Raw genomic sequence first — 23,074 nt, 5'->3', positions numbered from 1 at the left:
AGCTGCGCGCCTACCTGGGCGTGGTCACATGGGAAAGAGGCGTGGTCACAGGTGGGCTGTAAAGCCTGACGTACTGACGTCACCTCTTCCCTGTCACTACCCGGCGCTGACGGGAGCTAGGCATTGTGCGGCTGTTGCTGCTGCTGGAACTGGCTTGGCTTGTGTATCTGCTGCTGTGACCCGGCGCGCAGGGGGTGGAGCCAGTAGCGAGCACTCTTCCTTCAGCCCATTGCTGTCTCTCTTCCCTCCCCTCAAGGTGTCGCCTACCCACCCGGCCTGGTGTCATTTCTCGCCGGCGGCGGCCTGCTGCATTTCCACGTACCGGAGGCCTCCTCCTGCCTTCCTTCCCCCGCTGTGTCCAAGGTGCGAGTTGAATGTGTGCAGCCGGCGGGGCCAACATGTCCAAGCACGAGCAGGTCCTGGTCCTCGACCCGCCTCACGACCTGAAATTCCGAGGTAAATGGATGGTGTGCAAGAGAGTGAGAAAGAGGAGACTGCAGTGCTCCCCTAGCTCTATATAGACAGCTATACGCTCTATATATGGATTGTATATGGTCTAGTGGCAGCTGACAGCTGCACGGCCCACATCTCAGCCCCTGTCACTGCATGGCTGCTGCTGCTGCTGCTTCTGCTGCTGCTGCTGAGCCAGGACTTCCTAGACCTCCCTTCAGCTCCTGCAAGGCAGCTAGTGTGCCATGTATGTATGGGCTGCAAGCTATGTGTACATTTTACAGGCCCATAGAAACCACTGCTGATTTTCTTCCTGGAGGAGTTTTTGCATGTGTAATTACAGTTCTGCCCGTATTTACAACCTTCAGACTGTATGTTTGTCAGACATTATGCCAGAATGAATACTGTTATTGTGCTTTAGCTAATAAGTAGAGATAAGAGTATAATTTCTAAACTATTAGATTTTTGATCTATGCAGGAACTGGATTAGCAAAGGCTGATTCAGAACTTTGCAGTAGCATAATCTGATGTAGAAAGATGATTAATAAAATGACAATCAGATATTTGTTGATTCAGTTTTGAAAATGGTTAGTCCTCTGCTAATTCTGGTAATTTCTCCAGCAATGTTGAATTTCAGATACCCAGATCTGCTGATGGACATGTATGAATGGCAAAATATCTGCAGATGAGATAATAATCTATGCAATCTGTTTACACTAGGATATTACACTTTGCTTTCAGGGCCTTATTTAATTAGCATAGTTAAGTTAGTAGGAGGTAGTGCCACTAACCTACTGCTGGGTCCCCTGAAGTAGACTAGTGCTGTATTTAGGGCACCCAACAGAAAAGCTTGTAGGGAACAGCTCTCCAATTACAGCACCCGCTACAGTACAGTGTTCTGCTTGACCAAATAGTGTGGGCATAGATGACAACCTACCGAATCAAGTTTGTGGAATTTCACTATGCGGTTTCATGTTGGGTCCCCTAAAGTAGACCAACTATGAAAAAGTAACAAGAATGAAGCGTTTCGAAAAAGGATAAGTGAGTGCGTTTTACTCCAGTTAAAATATAGCATTCTTGGGAACACATTGACACTTATTTATTTACCAGGACTGCTGGGTTTACCACACACTGGGTGTCTAGGACACACCTCTTTTATTGCGCACTGGTAGAGCTGCACCTCAAACCAGGGACACTTTGCTCGGTGTCGGTAGAGGCGTTGGACTGACTTCCAATTAATAACGGGGACCTTGAAGTCTATGCTGTGTCTCTATTCGGTTGACTGGCGTAATGTGCAATGTGACACATTCATTCAAGGAATTTATAACATTTAGATTACGTTAAATCCAATTGATGATTTAAAAACAAACTCAGATTGCTTGAGAATTGATTTAGTCAAACATTTTTCTAAAATACTTATTGTCTTACAATTTTACAATTCAGCACGCTTGCTTGCCCGTCGATCAGTTGGCCACCTCAATAGATCGCAGACTGGGGCTTTATGCTAGGTACAAACGATGAGATTTTGCCAGATTTACTGTCAGATCGGTTATTTCCAACACATCCGATCTGATTTCTTATTTTTAGTCTATTTTCCTTTCACTTCTGTGGAAAATCAGATCTGACATGTTGGAAATAATCGATCTGACAGAAAATCGCATCGTGTGTACCTAGCATTTGGACCAGGACATAATTTCAAAGGTATCAAACGTGCAGTATGAGGAGAATCTGGACTTGCTAAACTATCAAAATGAAAGGTATTGCCACTACTTGCAACCACGGTCCAAAGAGGATTTGAAGTGAAAATAACTGCATGGGAATATGCATTCCATCACAGAGAAGCACTGTCACCTAGATTGTGTTTTTTGTTTTTTTTCCTGATAGTGTTGGTATGAATGGGATCATGGAAAATCTCAAATTCTTATGACAAGTGTTTAGAGTGCTGTTGCATGGTGCAGTGCATCACTTAACAATGTGCCTGTTGTGAAATGCCTGTGCTGTCCTTTCTATTGAGAAGCATAAAGGATGGTTGGAAAAGCTTCCTCACCGGTGTCTTCATGCTCAGTAATTATAATTACTAGTTGGAAATGTTGTCCTTTTCCTAGACAGTGATCCCTGTACTGGAAGTCCAAAGCGTTGAGCTGGTGTGACTTGTGTTTACCAGAGTTCATAGAGAAGCATGTGATCAGTTTGATCAGCTGATAGATTTTTAAGGATGCATGCACACTTTAGATCACCCTCAACTAAAATGATTGCTTTTCATAGTTTTGGCCAAAAAATGGTATACACTGGTTACTCTAGGTCAGGCTTTCTCACCCAGGGTTCCCTGGAACACCAGGGTTCCTTACTCTGCAGGGGCCTTTACATTTTCCCCATCATAGGGGAAGTATAATGGAGCACATTATAATTGGTGGTACTGTAAAAAGATGCACTAAGTTGGGGGTCAGAATAATAATGAGCCCATTAATAAAAAGCACTAAGATAAGGAGACAGTGTAATAAGTGACAGTGTAATAGGAGGGAGTTAAATAAAGTCTCACCTACTTTAAGGCCTCTTTCACGTTAAAGTCGCACATTATAAAATTTTATAATGCAGACTAACGCACAGCAATACAAATTCTGTGTGACATTTACATTGCATACGTTGCGTTGTGTGTAACGTGTAGCAATATTTAGAAAGCGCTGCATGCTGTGCGTTTAGCAATAAATCTGCTGCGTTATGTGTTGCACATGTTCAGTAATTGATTTTTTTTTTTTTTTTTTTTAAATTTAACGCATGCACCATTTTCATTCCATCAGTATGCGATGAAAACGGCGCACCAAGACACACCACGCAGTGCAAAATGACTTCCAATTTTATAACCTACATGCGCTGCGTTAGGGGCACGTTGTGCGACTTTAACGTTGCATCAAACGCAACATCCCACTGTGAAAGAGTCCTTAAAGACCATGACTCCTGTAAAATAAATGCAGGGGTTCCTTGAGATCAAAACATTCTTTGCAGGGGTTCCTTGAGATCCAAAAGTTATTTGCAGGGTTCCTCCAGGGTAAAAAGGTTGAGAAAGGCTGCTCTAGGTCATTGGCCTCTATAATAGTAACCTTAAGGCTCATACACACCTCAGACTATAGTCTTTGGAAAATGAAAGACCACAGACCAATCTTACCACCCTTCATGTAGTATGAGAGCCATACCTTCACAGTCTTTTCTATGGAGCTGAACTCCCCATCAGAAAAAAATCTTTGCAAGATGCTGCACACAAAGATGCTGTACAGACACAAAAGATCAGTATCTGCAAAAGATCCGTTCCTGCAAATTGCATTCATAGTCTGAGATCTGCAGATCACGATACACCCCTTGTTTAACTGACAATCATCTGCAGATCTGAAAATCCATCCTGGTGGATCTGATCTGCAGATGAATGTCTGTTAACCCTGGCGGTATGATTATTTCCAGATTCTTTTTCAAAAAGCGCTGCAATTTTTTCACAAGCTTTCAGACCCTGAAAATCACACCGCTTGATAGATCTGCAGCAGCCCTGCACATGCCACACCTCTGATGGATCCATCTCGGGATTACTGCTCAGAGCTGCGGATTTCCGTCCGAGCCTGACTCGGGGTTACCGCTAGGGAGGTTAAACGAGGTGTGTATGATGATCTGCAGATATCATAGACTATGAATGCATTTTGCAGGAACGGATCTTTTGCAGATACTGATCTGTTGCATGTGTGCAGCCTATTGCAAAGATTTCTGTCTGATGGGGAGTTCAGCTCCATAGAATAGACTGCATAGGTATGGCTCTCATACTACAGGGAAGGGGGTAAAATTGGTCTGATCTTTCATTTTCCAAAGACTATAGTCTGATGTGTGTATGTGGCCTTAGCAGTGGGATCACTGTCCCCTGTCTGCTGTTATTTCCTGTAGGAACATCAAAGGAGGTTCTTGTAGTAGGAAGCCACGTGTACATCCCTCTCCATAGAACAGGACCTGCTACTCCATTGGGAGCTCCACAGTGTGATTGTACAGTTATTATTCCCAAGTTTCCACCCAGTATGTCTAAAGATCATTTTGTGCAACAGATCGCTAAGGTGTGTACTTGCCTTAAGGCTTGGTTCATACTGCAACATAAAATAATCCTATTCGCCGGATGGCAAAAACTGATAGTAAATGGACATTAGTTGTTAATAGGATCCGTTCACACTGTTGATCCAGAAAGGATCCATTGGCATTGGAATTACAGATCAAATTCCCAACCTGTATGATTTTTCCAGGTAGCGGATGGGCATCCCGCAGAAGCCTGTAAGGAAAACGCATATGCTCCGGACTCCAACCAGACACTGCACTGTTTGCGCTGAAAGGGCAATTTGTGGCCCAGCTCACTGTCGGCTGATCCTTAAAGGGAAGGTTCAGGGAGGGTGGGTAAAAAATAAAAATCAATTTCCACTTACCTGGGGCTTCCTCCAGCCCGTGGCAGGCAGGAGGTGCCCTCGCCGCCGCTCCGCAGGCTCCCGGTAGCCGACCCGACCTGGCCAGGCCGGTTGCCAGGTCGGGCTCTTCTGCGCTCCAAGGCCCGGAACTTCTGTGTCCCACGCCGGTGCTCTGACGTCATCGGACGTCCTCCGGGCTCTACTGCGCAGGCGCAGAACTACTGCGCATGCGCAGTAGAGCCCGGAGGACGTCCGATGACGTCAGCGCGCCGGCGTGGGACGCAGAAGATCCGGGCCTTGGAGCGCAGAAGAGCCCGACCTGGCAGCCGGCCAGGTCGGGTCGGCCACCGGAGACCACCGGGAGCCTGCGGAGTGGCGGCGAGGGCACCTCCTGCCTGCCACGGGCTGGAGGAAGCCCCAGGTAAGTGGAAATTGATTTTTATTTTTTACCCACCCTCCCTGAACCTTTCCTTTTAAGCTGCATACACACGTGAATTAAAAATCTTTAGAAACAAACGATTGCTGGATCAGCAGATAATCCTTGAGAATATGTTGCCTAACAATGCCAAAACTTAACGACAAAAGATGTTTTTCTCATTCTTTCAAATTCATCCCAGTGGATTTTTTTTCTTGCGACAATCATCCTTTCTATCAGTTGTGTATGACAACCCCACACAAGTGTAAAGAAAGAAATAGACTACAAAAGCATTTCTTCGGTCTTTAGCATAAACTAGATAAAACTCTGCCAGCAACTAGCCTGGCTCATCGCTTCAGGCGAGCTCTGGCTAAATGCATGGTTCTCCCCACTCACCTGCCTCGTTCGTGACATCACACCTGTGCCGCTCTGTCGCCTCCCGGCATGGCAACAGACCACATTACCAGCCTGCAGGCTAGCAACATGTCTGTCGAGTCTCGGCCCTGCAATGTTTCCTCGATCCCCAGCGCAGCAGAGGACTCTAGGTTCTGACTCGCTAGCCATTATCATTTTGTATGATGGATTGGTAAGGTGTGTACTTGGCTGTCATGTGCTAAAGCAGGAAGGAGACACAGCTGATAAGAGCCTGCTGAACTGCCGAAAAGCACTGGTAAAGGAATGAATGTTCTTTATGCACACACAAGCAATCTACTACACATATGTAAGGTTGCTTGCAAAATTTGCACTGTTAGTAGGACTTTAGTAGGAATTTGGATTGCTGTGAAGAGCTTTGGTGGGTTTAGAGTAGCTAAAATGTAAGCTGAAAAGCCTTCATTGGGGGAAAGTTAATGGAGATGACTCTTACCATTTAAAATATTTACTGTCCTGCATTTCTTGTCTTACTACTTTTAGCTTAGAGTCTAATGTATTATGGTCGCAATGTGTTTGGACTTTAGCTGCAGGACATTTTCTTATTTTTGTTTGTTCTATTGTGTGTAAAAAGGAATATCCTGCTGTGGTGGTTTTTCCATGTGATAAAAACTGGGGAGGGATACAATGCGTTGCACACAATTATTTGCTATGAAATTCCATTACAACTAAGGGCTGTTTTGGGAAACTGTATATAGCTATATAGCTGGTAATTGAGCAAATGTCATTAAAATTTTGAGATGAATTATTGAATAGTGTTTCATGTTATGTTTTAATATTGTTTTGTATTAAGCATTGCACAGTAGTGGAGATACTAGTAGACTTTAAAGGGAGCCTAAACTAAAGAAAAAAAAAAAAGTAAGCTTAACTTACCTGGTGCTTCTACCAGCCCACTGCCGCTGCCTTGTGCTCGCACCGTCGCTATGTTACTCTCCAGTCCCCCACACTGTCCCTCTACCGGCTGGCCGGTTGCGCGAGTCGATGGCCACGTGCGTCCTCGATCATGTTTTGTGCATGCGCCTTTTTTTTTTTTTTTTTTTTTTATTAACTACTGCAGGTGGTTTGTGGACCAGGGCCGTTCATCCAAATGGTTGCTGCGGGGGAACAGAGGATCACTTTGTGACAATGTGGGCACAGGGGGATTGCAGGAGGGTTAATAGAAACTCCAGGTAAGTTAAACTCTGAACACTGTAAATTTGCTGTCACTATCAAAAAAACTCAATACATAATGGCTAAACCCCTGAGAATGAAATCGAGAACACCCCAAAGTGAAGATTGTCAAAACTCTGCCTGAAGTGTCTTTTTTTTTTTTTTTTTTTTTTTTTGTTCCCACCATTATTTTCCAGCACTTTTTTTTAACTCTTTGGCATGGAGTTCACTAGAGCTTCAATTTCAGAATGTAAATCGGGGTGAGTAAATATTTTACAGTGAACAAACTAGGGTTGTGGAGTTGGAGTCAAGGGGTCGGAGCAATTTTGGGTACCTGGAGTCGGAGTTGGAGTCTGTGGTTTCATAAACTGTGGAGTCAGAGTTGGAGTCGGATGATTTTTGTACCGACTCTACAGCCCTGGGGCAAACAAGTGATTTTATAAAAATATTCACAGTAAAGTTCCTCTTATAAGTAAACCTAAAATACTCTTGAGACCAATATTAAACTGCTTCATAGGGCCTACCTCACCCCTGCTCAGGAATCGTGTATATATCCTCAGTCTTCTGATTTATGTTATTGAGGCTGTAGCTCCCGCGGAACTCTATATCATATGTGGTGGACCTGTCCAGTGGTCTCCAACTTTTGGACCCAAGTCAGAGATCTTATGGCACAGGTTCTCCAGGTATCCATATCTAAGGACCCAGCGTTTTTTTGCTAGACAATAAGCCCCCTTCTATGAAACACCCTTCACACCAGTTGGTCCAGCATATAGCCAACTATGCAAAATCTTATTTGGCTTCCAGATGGAAAAACGCCTTTCCAGACGTCAACCATGTGATATCTAGAGTACATAGGGTCATGATCCATGAACGTATGATGGCCTTAGTGGAGAATAGAATGCTTCAGTTTGAGAAAACCTGGACACCCTTGGTGGATTATGTTGACAATGTTGGTCTTCGTTACTTGATGTTCTTTTAGTGTCCATTGGTCATGTATGTACATGATCTTCACATCGATCTTTGATGGACTTCAAGATAGTTACCTTCCCTTTTTTGATGATCTATCTGGTTCACTCCTTCCATACAGTCCTGTATTTCGGTTCTTTTGCTGTTGAATTGTTGATATTTTTTGTCATTTTGCTGCCTTATTTGCCCCCCTGCGTGGGGATAGTGACTAATCTGTTATGTCTTGTTGCCCCTGTGCAATATTAATAAAAACCTTTGAAACTAGAAGTAAGCCTGAAATGAAGGATATTTACTTAGCTGGGGCTTCTTCCAGCCCCCTGTAGACTGTCAGCTTCCTTGATGTCCTTCTGGTCTGATCCCCTGTTCTTCTGTAAATTCATCGAACGAGCTGGGTTGGGGCTACTGCGCATTTGCTGTTCCAAGCCATGCGCCACCTCTTGGGAGCATTCTGTGCAAGCACAGTTACAGGTCTTAATGCGGAGAGGCACATAGCCAGGACCGCGCATCTGCAGTAGTCTACGACTGAGTCAAGCTGTAAACTTTAATGTGATTGACAGCGGCACAATAGAGGGGACCTGGAAGGACAGCAAAGGTACTGACAGACTACAGTGGGCTGGAACAAGTCCCAGGTATGTAAAAATACTTTTATTCCCTTCATCTCAGGTACCCTTTTTTTTTTTTTTTTTTTTTTTTTTTTTTAAGTAGCTTGATTTGAAAAGTTAAATTAAAGTCACATTTTTCCTGAGGCAGTTCTACACAGAAGGAAGACTGCTTCCCACAGTCTTCACAGAAGTTGAAGTTCAAGGAAATATACAGAGCTTGAGTGCATTGGGCAGAAAACCTGTCACACCTCTGAGAATCACTTGGTAGAAGTTAATTTTTAACATGCATTTTATATTCTCTTACGTGCGATAACAATGGAACTTGAACTCGATGGATGGATATCAGGTTTTTTTTTTTTTTCTTTCCCCAAGCTAGATCATTCTGTAACCATTAGCTCATGGTGACATGGCACAGCTAATTTTTTACTCAATAGTGTTTCCCAAGTATTAAGAACTAGTGAACTGCTTTGCTGGTGTTGTCTCCTTTTGATTGAGTATAGTGTTATTGGGCATTCAGATATGGCACTGGCTAACCTAAATTGACACCGCATTCATTCCTATTATGTCGTAAAGTAGTAGATATATGATCAGTTTGGAATCAGTTTTTCTCTTTGGCCCCGTTTCCACTATCGCGAATACGCATGTGTCTTGCGTATGCGGATTCGCATAGACAATATAAGTGAATGGGCCTGTTTCCACTTATGCGTCTGCGGGAGCGTTTTATTGTGCAGAGAAAATCTGCACGGAACACCCTGCAGAATTCGCCTGCGTGTGGAATGCAGGCGAATCGCACACAATGTATTTAATAGGGAAATCGCATGCGTTTTCCCCATGCGTTTTTTGCCGCGAATTCGCATAGGTACCAATGTAAATTCACACAGGCAGTGACATGGTTAAAATCGCATATACCCTCACCTATGCGAATTCGCGGCAAAAAAACGCATGCAGAATCGCATCCGCATGCGATTTCATCAGCGGTGGAATCCAGGCGATTCCGCACCGCAATAGCAGAAACGAGCCCTAAGGCTACCAGCTGCAGGTAAGGCTGTTATGCTAGGTACACACTATACAATTTTCTGACAAATTTAAGGTGTAAAATGTAAATCTAATTTTTCACAAATTCTATAATTTCTATCGGTTGTCCCAAAAAATCGAGAGCTTTTCTTTTTTTTGATCGTTAAATCTGATCGAATTCCCTGTGGTTTTTTTTTAGTTTGGACGTGTTGGAAGTATCAGACCAACTTTATCAAAAACTGTATGGTGTGTGTGTGACGGATTGTAAGCTACTTGATGTACAGTTCCAATCAATTTTTTTTTTTTCTGAGCTTTCAATTATTTTATTCATGATTGTGGAAAAATTGAACATAGGTGTGTAGTACATTGGTCAAATTTTTGAATTGTTACTATCAGAAAAATTGATTGCTATTCTTAGATTGAACAGATAATTTAAAAAATTGTATGGTGTGTGTGGCCACCTTTACTGTCGGATTGATTTATCCGACAGGTCCGATCTGTTTTCCGATGATTTTCCAATCCATTTTCCATGGAAGTGAACAGAAAATCGATCGGATCTGTCGGAAATAATTGCTCTGACAGTAGATCTGTTAGAAAATTGTATCGTGTGTACCTAGCATTAGTGTTACACTGCAAACCTCACCTTTCCTAAAGAGATCGGTACTTAAAACTAATACTGTGCTCAAGGAAGTCTATTTTTAAGGCTGGTGACAGAGGGTCCATTACTTGTTTGTGAGGTCAATAATCCAGCTGATGTTCCTCTTCCTGTTGCCATGCAGAAACTTATTTATTAAATCACGATTTGAAAAGTTGAACAGAATGTACAAATCCTAGTGCACTTGAAATTCTCTTCAGTCTTGAATGGGTGCTGCGTTACCAGGTGTCATATCTTTATCATTGTCTTTAGAGGATATTGTAGCAGCTGCTGACATTCCTTCAGCTCTTTGTGTCATTTGGTAACTCAGTTGATTGCATTCAGGCACTTTGAGAAAATGGTAACTGGATGTGTCTGCAAATCTGTCAAGGAGCATGAACTCAATGTGGAATTCTGATTTTCTTTCAATCTAGACCTGCCCTCATAATATACACTTCAGAAAAGTATAACTCTCTATACATTTTTAATGAAGGTTCCGTTATACTAAAACTTCATGTGGAAAGGGGTTGGACGCTTAATTAGATTAGACTTGTTGTGGCTTAGTGGTCCACTTGCATCTGTGGTTATGTGGAACCAAGAATTGTTTTGCTTTTTTGGAAGTGTTGTGTATCCACTGGCTTCATGTGAGTTTGGCTAGATGTATGTCCTGTAGGAACCTTGCAGTACCAGGTCTGTGCAGCTGAGCTTTGGCAATTTCATTTCACTTCAGTTTTGCCTTTAGAATCTAACATTTTGTAGTTTAACATTGCTTGTTAGGAGCAGGGCTGTGGAGTCGGAGTCGGGGCAATTTTGGGTGCCCGGAGTCGGGAAAAAATGCACCGACTCCTAATGAATTTAAACTGTAATTAAAATAGAAAATATGATAAAATGTTCTATTTCTCAGATAAGTCATACATTTATACATACAGTAATAGCTGTGCTTAGTCCACAAAAATGAAATAAACCTATCAAAATTAGTTACTTGTGCTGCTTCAATAAAGCAGTCCCTGTATTTTTAAAGTCAGATATAAACATCTGATTGTGACTATATATGATGTGTACACAGGAATCTCTTATATATATATACTACATAACATCTATGCTGTAAGTGTAAAGCCTGATGTGTAGCCGTGTCACCAATAGAGATGGTCAATGAGATGGAAATAATTCTGCATTGATTCTGATTTATGCAAATGTACTTTGCTCATGAAATCAAATAATTTGATATGTTGCTAAAATTTGGTTTGGTGCCTACGAATTAAATGATACCTGAGAAGGATGAAAAGAAAAGTTTTATACATACCTGGGGCTTCCTCCAGCCCCTTTCAGGCTAATTAGTCCCTCGCTGGCTGCCGCCTGCATCTTTTGATATGAGTCCCGGTAATTCAGCCAGTCAGCGCAGTCCAGCCACGTGCCGCTCCTACAGCCAGGAGCATTCTGCACCTGCGCAATAGTGCTGCGCAGGTGTAGAATGCTCCCGGCGGTGGAGTGTGACATGCGAACTACGCCTGACTGGCTCAAGTACCTGGACTCCTAGCAGAAGATCCAGGTGGCGGAGGAGGACAGCAAGGGACTGATTAGTTTTGAAGGGGGCTGGAGGAAGCCCAAGGTATGTATAAAACTTTAATCTCACCTGTCTCAGGTTTACTTTGTTACACAGTAGTACTATACTCTACATATGCACTATATATATATATATATATATATATATATATATATATATATATATATATATATATATATATATATATATATATATATATATATATATATATATATATATATATATATATATATATATATATATATATATATATATATATATATATATATATATATATATATATATATATAGTACAGCGCTGCGTAATATGTCGGCGCTATATAAAATACATAATAATAATATGCACTCTCCACAGAGCTGCAGGATATCCACTAAGAATGTTGTGCTTATTGAATACAGAGGTGTTGTCTTCACCCATAAACCTGGTTTAGATTGTACCTGAAGAATGTGTAATAGAGGAAGAATCGCCTCATTCTCCTGCAGAGTACCATATCACTCTTACATGTATTCACAGTTACAGTGGTTTGCTAAAGTATTCGGCCCCCTTTTCCACATTTTGTGATATTACTGCCACAAACAGATCTTGCCACATATTCTCGATTGGATTTACATCTGGACTTTGACTGGGCAAATCTAACGCATGGATATGTTTTGTTTTAAGCTATTCCATTGTTGCCCTGGCTTTATGTTTAGGGTTGTTGTCCTGCTGGAAGGTGAACCTCCGTCCCAGTCTCAAGTCTTTTGCAGACTCCAAGAGGTTTTCTTCCAAGATTGCCCTGCATTTGGCTCCATCCATCTTCCCATCAACTCTGATCAGCTTCTCTGTCCCTGCTGAAGAGAAGCACCCGCAGAGCAGGATGCTGCCACCACCATATTTGACAGTGGGGATGGTGTGTTCAGAGTGATGTGCAGTGTTAGTTTTCTGCCACACATAGCGTTTTGCATTTTTGCCAAAAAGTTCCATTTTGGTCTCATCTGACCAGAGCACCTTCTTCCACATGGTTTGCTGTGTCCCCCACATGGCTTGTGGCACACTGCAAATGGAACTTTTTATGCTTTCTGTTAACAATGCCTTTCTTCTTGCCACTCTTCCATAAAGGCCAACTTTGTACAGTGCATGACTAATAGTTGTCCTATGGACAGAGTCTCCCACCTGAGCTGTAGATCTCTGCAGCTTGTCCAGAGTCACCATGGGCCTCTTGACTGTATTTCTGATCAGCGATCTCCTTGTTTGCCATGTGAGTTTAGGTGTGTGGCCTTGTCTTGTTAGGTTTACAGTTGTGCCATACTCCTTCCATTTCTGAATGATTGCTTGAACAGTGCTCCGTGGGATGTTCAAGGCTTTGGAAATCTTTTTGTAGCCTAAGCCTGCTTTAACCACTTGCCGACCGCCTTAAGCCGATGGGCGGTGGCAAGGGCTGGGCCCAAACGACCGCAATACGCCTATCGGCAGTGGCGGCGGGCGTGGTTATGCGGCGATCGCGTAATTTGTGACGTGATCAGCCGTTGGCGACAGTCCCCGCCCGCCTCGCGCTGTAACCCGACGGATGTTCGGAAGCGCCGGCAGGTTACTAGCACCCGGATCGCCGCATGTAATAGGTATAATAGGCTTTGTAATGTATACAAAGCCTATTATACAGGCTGACTCCTGCCCTGGTGGTTCCAGTGTCCGAGGGACCACCAGGGCAGGCTGCAGCTACCCTAGTCTGCACCCAAGCACACTGATCTCCCCCGATCGCCCACAGCACCCCTCAGACCCCCCTGCCCACCCCCCAGACCACTGTTTACACTCAATCACCCCCTAATCACCCATCAATCACTCCCTGTCACTATCTGTCAACGCTATTTTTTTTTTTTAACCCTAAACTGCCCCCTACTCCCTCCTGATCACCCTCCCCCCTGTGTACTGTATGCCTCTATCCCTCCTGTAATAACCCACTGATCACCTGTCAATCACCCCCTGTCACTGCCACCCATCAATCATCCCCTGTCACTGCCACCCATCAATCAGCCACTAACCTGCCCCTTGTGGGCAATCTGATCACCCACCCACACCATAAGATCGCCGTCAGATCACCTCCCAAGTGCATTGTTTACATCTATTCTCTCCTCTAATTACCCATCAATCACACCCTATCACCACCTGTCACTGCTACCCATCAGATTAGACCCCTATCTGCCCCTAGGGCACCCAATCACCCACCCACACTCTCAGAACAACCTCAGACCCCCCCCTCCCCTGTGTACAGTATACATCTGTTCTACCCTGTAATCACCTGTCAATCACCCTTCAATCACCACCTGTCACTGCCACTTATCAGATCAGACCCTAACCTGCCTCTTACGGGCATCTGATCACCCTCCCACACCATCAGATTGCCCTAGACCAGGGGTCTGCAACCTTTAAGACATAAAGAGCCACTTGGACCCATTTCCGAAAAGAGAAAAAAAACTGGGAGCCGCAAAACCAATATAAAACAAATCGTTAGCAGATATGACCCCCATATGCACAAATCGTTAGCAGATATGACCCCCATATGCACAAATCGTTAGCAGATATGACCCCCATATGCACAAATCGTTAGCAGATATGACCCCCATATGCACAAATCGTTAGCAGATATGACCCCCATATGCACAAATCGTTAGCAGAGATGACCCCCATATGCACAAATCGTTAGCAGATGACCCCCATATGCACAATCCTTCAGCAGATATGACCCCCATATGCACAATCCTTCAGCAGATCTGAAAAGAAAAACCCATTTACTCACCTAGTCAGAAGACCTCCTGTCACGATCTCCTCCGGTCCCGACCTCCTTGTGCCGCGCAACTCCCACGATCCTCTTCCTACGTCACGTCCTGCCTGCATTACACTGCAGGGCTACGGGAAAATGGCCGCCCGAAGCCCTGCACTGCACTGGTCCGGCGGCCTCTCTGATAGGCTGCCGGCCAGCGACAGCACACGTCACACGCGCCCCGCAGCCACTGACACCGGAGCCGCGGCGAAGGTGAAAAAGAGCCGCATGCGGCTCCGGAGCCGCGGGTTGCCGACCCCTGCCCTAGACCTACCCTCAGATCACCTCCAAAGTGCATTGTATTACATCTGTTCTGCCATCTAATCACCCACAGATCACCCATCAATCAGCCCCTGTCACTGCTACCCATCAGATTAGACCCCTATCTGCCCCTAGGGCACCCAATCACCCGCCCACACCCTCAGAACACCCTTAGACCCAGCCCTGATCACCTCGCCAGTGCATTGCTTGCATCTATTCCCCCCTCTAATCACACCTTGAGACACCCATCAATCACCACCTGTCACCACCTGTCACCCCCTAGCACACCTACCCATCAGATCAGGCCCTAATTTGCCCCCTGTGGGCTCCTGATCACTCGGCCAAACTCTCAGATCCCCCTCAGACCCCTTTCCGATCACCTCCCCAGTGCATTGATTGCATCTATTTTCCCCTCTAGCCACCCCCTGAGACACCCATAAATGACCTCCTTTCACCCCCCCCCCCCCTAGCACTCCTATCCATCAGATCAGGCCCAATACAACCTGTCATCTAAAAGGCCACCCTGCTTATGACCGGTTCCACAAAATTCGCCCCCTCATAGACCACCTGTCATCAAAATTTGCAGATGCTTATACCCCTAAACAGTAATTTTGAGACATTTGGTTTCCAACTCACGGTTTTGGGCCTGTAAAAATGCCAGGGCAGTATAGGAACCCTACAAGTGACCCCATTTTAGAAAAGACACCCCAAGGTATTCTGTTAGGTGTATGACGAGTTCATAGAAGATTTTATTTTTTGTCAACAGTTAGCGGAAATTGATTTTTATTGTTTTTTTTCACAAAGTGTCATTTTTCACTAACTTGTGACAAAAAATAAAATATTCTATGAACTCACCATACACCTAACGGAATACCTTGGGGTGTCTTCTTTCACTGGGGTCACTTGTGGGGTTCCTATACTGCCCTGGCATTTTAGGGGCCCTAAACCGTGAGGAGTAGTCTAGAAAACAAATGCCTCAAAATGACCTGTGACTAGGACGTTGGGCCCCTTAGCGCACCTAGGCTGCAAAAAAGTGTCACACGTGGTATCGCCGTACTCAGGAGAAGTAGTATAATGTGTTTTGGGGTGTATTTTTACACATACCCATGCTGGGTGGGAGAAATCTCTCTGTAAATGGATAATTGTGTGTAAAAAAAAAATAAAAAATTGTCATTTACAGAGATATTTCTCCCACCCAGCATGGGTATGTGTAAAAATACACCACAAAACACATTATACTACTATTCCTGAGTATGGCGGTACCACATGTGTGGCACTTTTTTGCACCCTAAGTGCACTAAGGGGCCCAAAGTCCAATGAGTACCTTTAGGATTTCACAGGTCATTTGCGACATTTGGTTTCAAGACTACTACTAACGGTTTAGGGCCCCTAAAATACCAGGGCAGTATAGGAACCCCACAAATGACCCCATTTTAGAAAGACACCCAAAGGTATTCAGTTAGGAGTATGGTGAGTTCATAGAAGATTTTATTTTTTGTCACAAGTTAGCGGAAAATGACACTTTGTGAAAAAAACCCAATAAAAATCAATTTTCCGCTAACTTGTGACAAAAAATAAAATCTTCTATGAACTCACCATGCCTCTCAGTGAATACTTTGGGATGTCTCCTTTCCAAAATGGGGTCATTTGGGGGGTATTTATACTATCCTGGAATTTTAGCACCTCATGAAACATGACAGGTGGTCAGAGATGCTTCAAAATGGGAAAATTCACTTTTGGCACCATAGTTTGTAAACGCTATAACTTTTTACCCAATCCAATAAATATACACTGAAATTTTTTTTTTATTTTTTTTTATCAGACCTGTAGCAGAATAACTTTCGCGCTCAAATGTATAGGAAATTTTACTTTTATTTGAAAAATGTCAGCACAGAAAGTTTTAAAGTCATTTTTTTGACAAAATTCATGTCTCTTTTGATGAATATAATAAAAACTAAAACTCGCAGCAGCAATCAAATAGCACCAAAAGAAAGCTGTATTATTGACAAGGAGGTAAAATTCATTTAGGTGGTAGGTTGTATGACCGAGCAATAAACCGTGAAAGCTGCAGTGGTCTGAATGGAGAAATAGGCTCTGGTCCTTAAGGGGCGAAAAGACTGTGTGGTCCTCAAGTGGTTAAATTTCTCAATAACTTTATCTCTGACCTGGCTGGTGTGTTCTTTGGACTTCTTGGCATTGTTGCTCCAAATCTTCACTTAGGCCTGGAGCATACCAGAGGAGTTTTTCTGAGCGTTTTGAGTTTTTAAATCTGCTGCTAATGTTATCCTATGTGTCTATGCACACTGGAGCAATGAGGTTTTGTAAAAAAAAAACCCCATAGCATTACATTGGGAAGAGCTTTTGACACCTCTAGCGCTCAAACACCTGATACACATGGTACGATTTTCTGTGCGATCGATGGATCCGATAGATAAAATCTGTCATGTCCGATATTGCTCCCGATCATTTCCGCACTTGATTTCTCATCGGTGAATGGAAAAAGATAAGAAAAATGAATGAAGATGAGATAATAGAGTGCGGAATCGTGCGGGAAAAACGATCGGGTTGCAAAATCGCACAGAAAATGTTACCGTGTGTACCCAGCATAAGGCTCCCTGCACACTGCAAATCAGTTTTCCGATTCAGATTTTCAATTCCGATTTTCCTTGAATACGTTCAACAGAAAAATTGATAAAAAATGCGGCATGCAGTAAAGATTAAAAATCGGAATCGGATGTAAAAAACGATTAAAAAGCGGAATCGGAATCACATGCAGTGTGCAGGGAGCCTAATAGAGGAAGAATCCCCTCATTCTCCTGCAGAATACCTGCACATCACTCTTACATGTACCCACAGTTAGGGCCTGTTTCCACTAGCGCGAATTCGCATGCAGACAACGCATGCGGATTCGCATAGGCAATACAAGTGGATGGGACTGTTTCCACTTGTCAGTTTTCATTTGCGTTTTTATGTGCAGGATTTTTCTGCACGGTAGACCCTGCAGAATTCGCCTGCGTGTGGAATGCAGGCGAATCGCAGGCAATGTATTTAATAGGGAAATCGCATGCGTTTTTGCATGTGTTTTTGCCGCGATTTCGCATTGAAAGTAATGTAAATTGACACAGGCAGTGACATGGTTAAAATCGCATATACCCTGCCTATGCGAAATCGCGTCAAAAAACGCATGCGGAATCGCATCCGCATGCGATTTTGTCAGCGGTGATATGCGGCGATACCGCACTAGTGGAAACGGGCCCTTATGTTGCCTAGGGTCTGATAGATGTTCTTTGTTCAGAATCAGATCAGAATCAGTTTATTTCGCCAAGCATGACTGGGTCATGCCCGGAATTAGGTTTGGCACAACAGAGAACTCAGCGACACAACAAAATTAAAATACAAAATAAAAGGCAACACAAAAGGCTACAACAGAGACATTGATAACAACCATGACATCTAGCATCCAAGCAAAAAAAAGAAACAAAACAAAACCAGCAGTCATCCATCTACTGTTGGTTTTGTTTGGTTTCTTTTTTTTTTGCTTGGGTGCTAGATGTCATGGTTGTTATCAATGTCTCTGTTGTTGCCTTTTTGTGTTGCCTTTTATTTTGTATTTTTATTTTGTATTTTTATTTTGTGTCGCTGAGTTCTCTGTTGTGCCAAACCCAATTCCGGGCATGACCCAGTCATGCTTGGCGAAATAAACTGATTCTGATTCCTGTCTGTACCTTCTACAAGTACTCTTACCAAGGACTAGTTTTAGTCTAGAGGCAGAAGATCTGCCAGATATCCTGTCCCGATCCCCCGCATACCGGAAAATATGCAGAGCTGTGAAGACAGGCTGGAGCGCTCGCTGGAACGAGGCTCGGTATGTATAGCGGCTTTTTAGGGGAGGGAATTGGGGGTGGGGGGCACGCTGCCTAAAGTGACTAATGCTGCCTATAATGTACAAGAGCCCCTGCACCTATTTAACTTCTACAGTGGGGCTCCTGAACCTAGAGAAACCCCCTGAACGACATGCCCGACATTGTCGGGCATACCGCTTTTAGCATAAATTCCTTGCCTGACACAGCGCCGGGCATACCGCTCAGGAGGTTAAAGAGAACTCGAGGCGGGTATTTGAAATCTTAAGAGACCAGAGGCATGTCCTGTGCATAATGACATGCCTCTGGGTCTCGCTACTGCCGCCTCTAGTCCCCTTGGGGTCTCCTGTGCCTCCCTGTAAAAAGTGCCTGGCTAGCGACAGTCTCCTTGTCGCTAGGCGTCTACCTTCTGTATGTCATTCAGTGTGCGCTCCCCCGCCTTTGTCCCTGCCACTGCCCGCTTCCTGTGAGCTTCCGCCAATCAGAAGCTAACCTGCGACCCAAAACGTATCTCCCAGGTCGCAGCTTAGCTTCCGATTGGAGGAAGCTCACATGAGGCAGGGGAGTGCGCATTGAAGGACATATAGAAGGTAAATACACAGCTAGCGACAAGGAGACTGTCGTTAGCCGGGTGCTTTTTACAGGGGGCACAGGAGACCCCAAAGGGACTAGAGGTGGCAATAGCGAGACCCAGAGGCATGTCATTATGCACAGAACATGCCTTTGTAGTGTCTTTTAGATTTCAAATTACCGCCTCGGGTTCTCTTTAAATGAATAAATTCCCATCCAATGGGAAAATTGAGTACTATAAAGACCACCTCAGCTGATAGTCAGGCATGTGTACAGAGGCCACCGTCCACCTCCTTGCAAGCACTCTGCCTGGCAGATACACTTGGCCGAGCGATAACCAACTGTATTGTGCACGCCGATTCCCCTGCCAGCATACATCCCTCGGTCACACCTCTGCCCCCCCTCCCGCATAACAGAGTGCGTTGTCAGCTTTACAGCTGACTTTGCATTTGTCAGCTTGGCCCAGCGGTCGCCCCCAAGGGGATTGAGTCTCGATCCCCGATGGGTAATATCGGTCAAAGCTGTGTACGCATCTTTAGGAAATATGTACAAGTGTGGGTATTCCTTTATTTGCTCTTTAACAAACTTCAAAAGATAAAACTGGGACAATGCATGTCTTCATAACAAGGTATATCATAAGGTTCCTCCAGTATGCCAGCACAAAACCTTAGCCCATTCTGTCTGTAAAAGGGTATAGTGTGTGTGTTGAGGGGGGTGTTCTTGCTAGGTTTATTTTTTTTATTTTTTTTTTTCCCTTTGTTTTTCCCCTCTAAGAATTTTGGAGGAACTTCAAGTCTTGTTAAAAAAAAAACAAAAAAAAAAACTGGTTTTATGTATGGGGTCCGAGGGTCACTTAAAGTGAAACGTAACCATTGTATATTGTACAATTAAAAGCTAGTGCCCCAGCTTTGCTGTCTGCATATTTTTTACCCTACTAGCTTTCGCCTTAATTAATCTATCACTATTGCAATGACCCATACTAAAGTCTTTACTAGGTTGGCACAGGTCCACTCCAGGATCTTTATTTTGGTATACTTGAGGAACTGTTGGACTAACTTCTTCGATGTATGCTTTGGGCCATTGTCTTATAAGAAGACTCAGTGACGAACTAAGCTTGGACAACGAGCAGCTTTCTGCATATTCTCCCTCAAAATGTACACATTTTTTACTTTTTTCATGATGCCATGCACCTGAACAAGGCTCCTTTGTGCCTGAGGCTGCAAAACAGCCCCACAGCATGATGCTCCCACCATGTTTAACTGTGAGAATCGCTAGCGGTTAGAAATCAGTCCTAGTGGGTTTCTGGCCTTAGATTTGTTTTAGGTCTTTTTGCTGCACAGTTCAGCTTCTGTTCTGCTATGCTGGAAACACACCATGCGTTTTCCCGTTTGATCCGCGGGTCGATCGGATCGATTCGACTATTTCCAACATGCTTGATTCGTTCTTTGATCGTTCCTGCCGTCGATTTGGCATACTTAACATGCAAATCAACAGCAGGAACGATCGAAGCCCGAATCTAGCATGTCTGAAATAGTCGAATCGATCCCGATCGACCCGCGGATCGAGTGGGAAAACGCATGGTGTGTACTCAGCATTAGATAATGTATGTCATCAAGTTTCTATGTAATTAATCTGCATGGCAGCATTCACAACTACTTGTCAGTAGTTGACACACGTTATGTGTTTACTGCCTAGTAGGAAACCACCACCTGTAAAACCTAGCAGGTGACTACCCCCGCACAGATACATGGGATGCACGTCACCCCACTGCTTGTGCCAAACCTTTAGCTCCCAGCACCTAGTAGAGCCATGGGAGCAGTTCAGATAGTGGATGCACTGCTATCTACTGGCCATGTGAATTATTTCTTTAGCTTAGACTTCTTGAAGTTCAGCATTCTAAGTTTTTTCTCCTGCACAGCATCTAGCAAGTGAAAATGTGGGTAAGAAAAGAAGTGGCATACTTCAGTTAACTTCTGACAACTTATTTTGATTGAAATATCTCCTGTAAGAAAACTTGAGAGGGTCTAAATCTTGGTATACATAATTAAATTTTTTAATTGATTTGGTTATTTGGTTTTATGAAAACCTCAAGTTAGCAAAATTGTGTTAAAATCTTGGGATCTTGGGCTCTCCCAGCAATGATCAAATGGCAAGACAGATTCCAGTGTTCTTGGCTTTCGGAGGAGTGGGATGAGATCTTTTTGTGCCTGTCTTAATCCTCCAATAAACTGTTCTATCCTATAAAGGGTTATAGGATATTCTATGACTGGTTTAGAGCCCCCTCTACATTAGATACATTAGAGAGGTCTTGCTCCTACGGATGTCTGTTTCAGGGGCTGCGGCCTGGCAGCTGACAGGCGCATTGCTGACGCTATTGCTAAATTGTCCAACAATTTTTGGGGGTGGATGCTTCCAACTGGCCTCTGAAATTCTTGAGGTTCAGTTGTCGTCTGATCCCTTGACAAGGACCAGAGATTGCTTATTCAACTCTGCAACATGGCCAAGGAGATCATAGCCAAGGACTGGAAATCTCCCTCCCTCAACATTTGGTCTCTCCTTTGCAGATTGCATGAAATCGATCTGTTGGAAAATATATAATTTTTTTTTTTCTTGTTAACCGAGAAGACCATTTAATTAAGATCTGGTCCATGTCATGCCTCGCCCATTAGTTCTGTACAGTAATGTCGTCAAAGCGAAGATTTATGCAATGGCGCCATTTTGAACGTCATTCCAAGAAGCGGCTTCAAACAACCCACCCCAAGTCCTAGTGTGTGTGTGGCCCGCAGTGTTGGACATACCTTCTGGCACGACCAACGCTGTCCATCCATCTCTCATCGCCTTCCGGCTCTTGTGCACGGCATACTTCCTGGTTCCTGTATGTCACATGACATACAGAAAGTATGCCATGCCTTAGAGCCCGCAGGAGTTGGAAGTGGATAGATGGGCAATCACTGGACTCATGCTGGAAGGTATGTCCAGCAGTGCCACAGCTTGGGGGGCAGAGAGAGACCTAGGGCAAGGGGGGCAACAGAGAGAGACCCAGAGGGGGCACAGAGACTAGTACAGAGAGGCACAGAGGGGGGAACATAGCATGATTTGAAGGAAATTGTGAATCGAAATCGCAATTTCGGACAGAAATCGCATAATTCATGTTTTTCCTAAAATTGTTCAGCCCTGATACCATAGTTATTAGCAGCTCTTACTAGTCTAGTCTGTTACAGCCAGTACATGTTGCAACTGCTTTGGCATAGACCTTGCTGCTGTTATATGACCCTAAAGGAGTCTGTCTATCAAAGTGTGTAAAAATACAGACTCTGAAAACTGTAAATGTGTGATGCTACTGCCACATTGGTCCTTATCTCGTTTTTCCTACTGAATTGCACTGCCACTTTGTTGGATAGGAGTGAGAGGGGCAGACAGCAAGCCTCTCTCGCTAATTAGCTTGATCTTCAGTATTGTTAGGGCTGGAATGGATTACCGGTACTTTTTTTTTTTTTTTTTTATTTTTTATTTTTTTTTGGTTTGTTTTTTCCTTCCATGAGAAAACACGGGAGAAAAGTTTATAGAATCCACGACTGTCCTAAATTTTATCCACCCCTTCCTCCTTTACTAAGCAGCTTGAATTGGCAATCATTCATCATCTCTATTCATGTGATATGCGAGATGGAAGTACAAAGGACCAGTTTTCATGAACACCTGTACACACATGCTGGTTAGTTTGCACAACATGTTCATTAATGGTAGTTTTGGGGGCCTCATCTATGTGTGTACAGTTGCCATTCAATACCCGCTGAGTGCTTGATAGCAGTCTGGGATGTTGGAATAGTGCTGTGGTAATGGTGCTCAACCCAGCCTTCACCAGAAAGCTAAACCTGTTGCTTAGTAGATGGCAAAACAGTGTATGGTGTTTGTATGGAAGAAGGGAGTCCAAAACAATC

At 43.9% G+C, this 23,074-nt stretch overlaps 1 protein-coding gene across 1 annotated transcript in view; it reads left to right on the top strand.

Annotated features, from left to right (window-relative positions):
- Nucleotides 1-92: 92 nt before the first annotated feature.
- Nucleotides 93-23,074, top strand: part of VAPA (VAMP associated protein A) — a 98,516-nt gene continuing 75,534 nt past the window's right edge. Inside the window, exon 1 of the mRNA XM_068237167.1 lies at nt 93-456. Coding sequence (XP_068093268.1) covers nt 375-456 — 82 coding nt within the window. The 5' untranslated portion in view covers nt 93-374. The remainder of the gene's footprint in view (nt 457-23,074) is intronic.

The sequence above is a fragment of the Hyperolius riggenbachi genome, chromosome 5 (genome assembly GCF_040937935.1).
Source record: "Hyperolius riggenbachi isolate aHypRig1 chromosome 5, aHypRig1.pri, whole genome shotgun sequence".
NCBI lineage: Eukaryota > Metazoa > Chordata > Amphibia > Anura > Hyperoliidae > Hyperolius > Hyperolius riggenbachi.
Note: the sequence above shows the minus strand (reverse complement) of the source record. Positions and strands in the feature narration are given on the sequence as shown.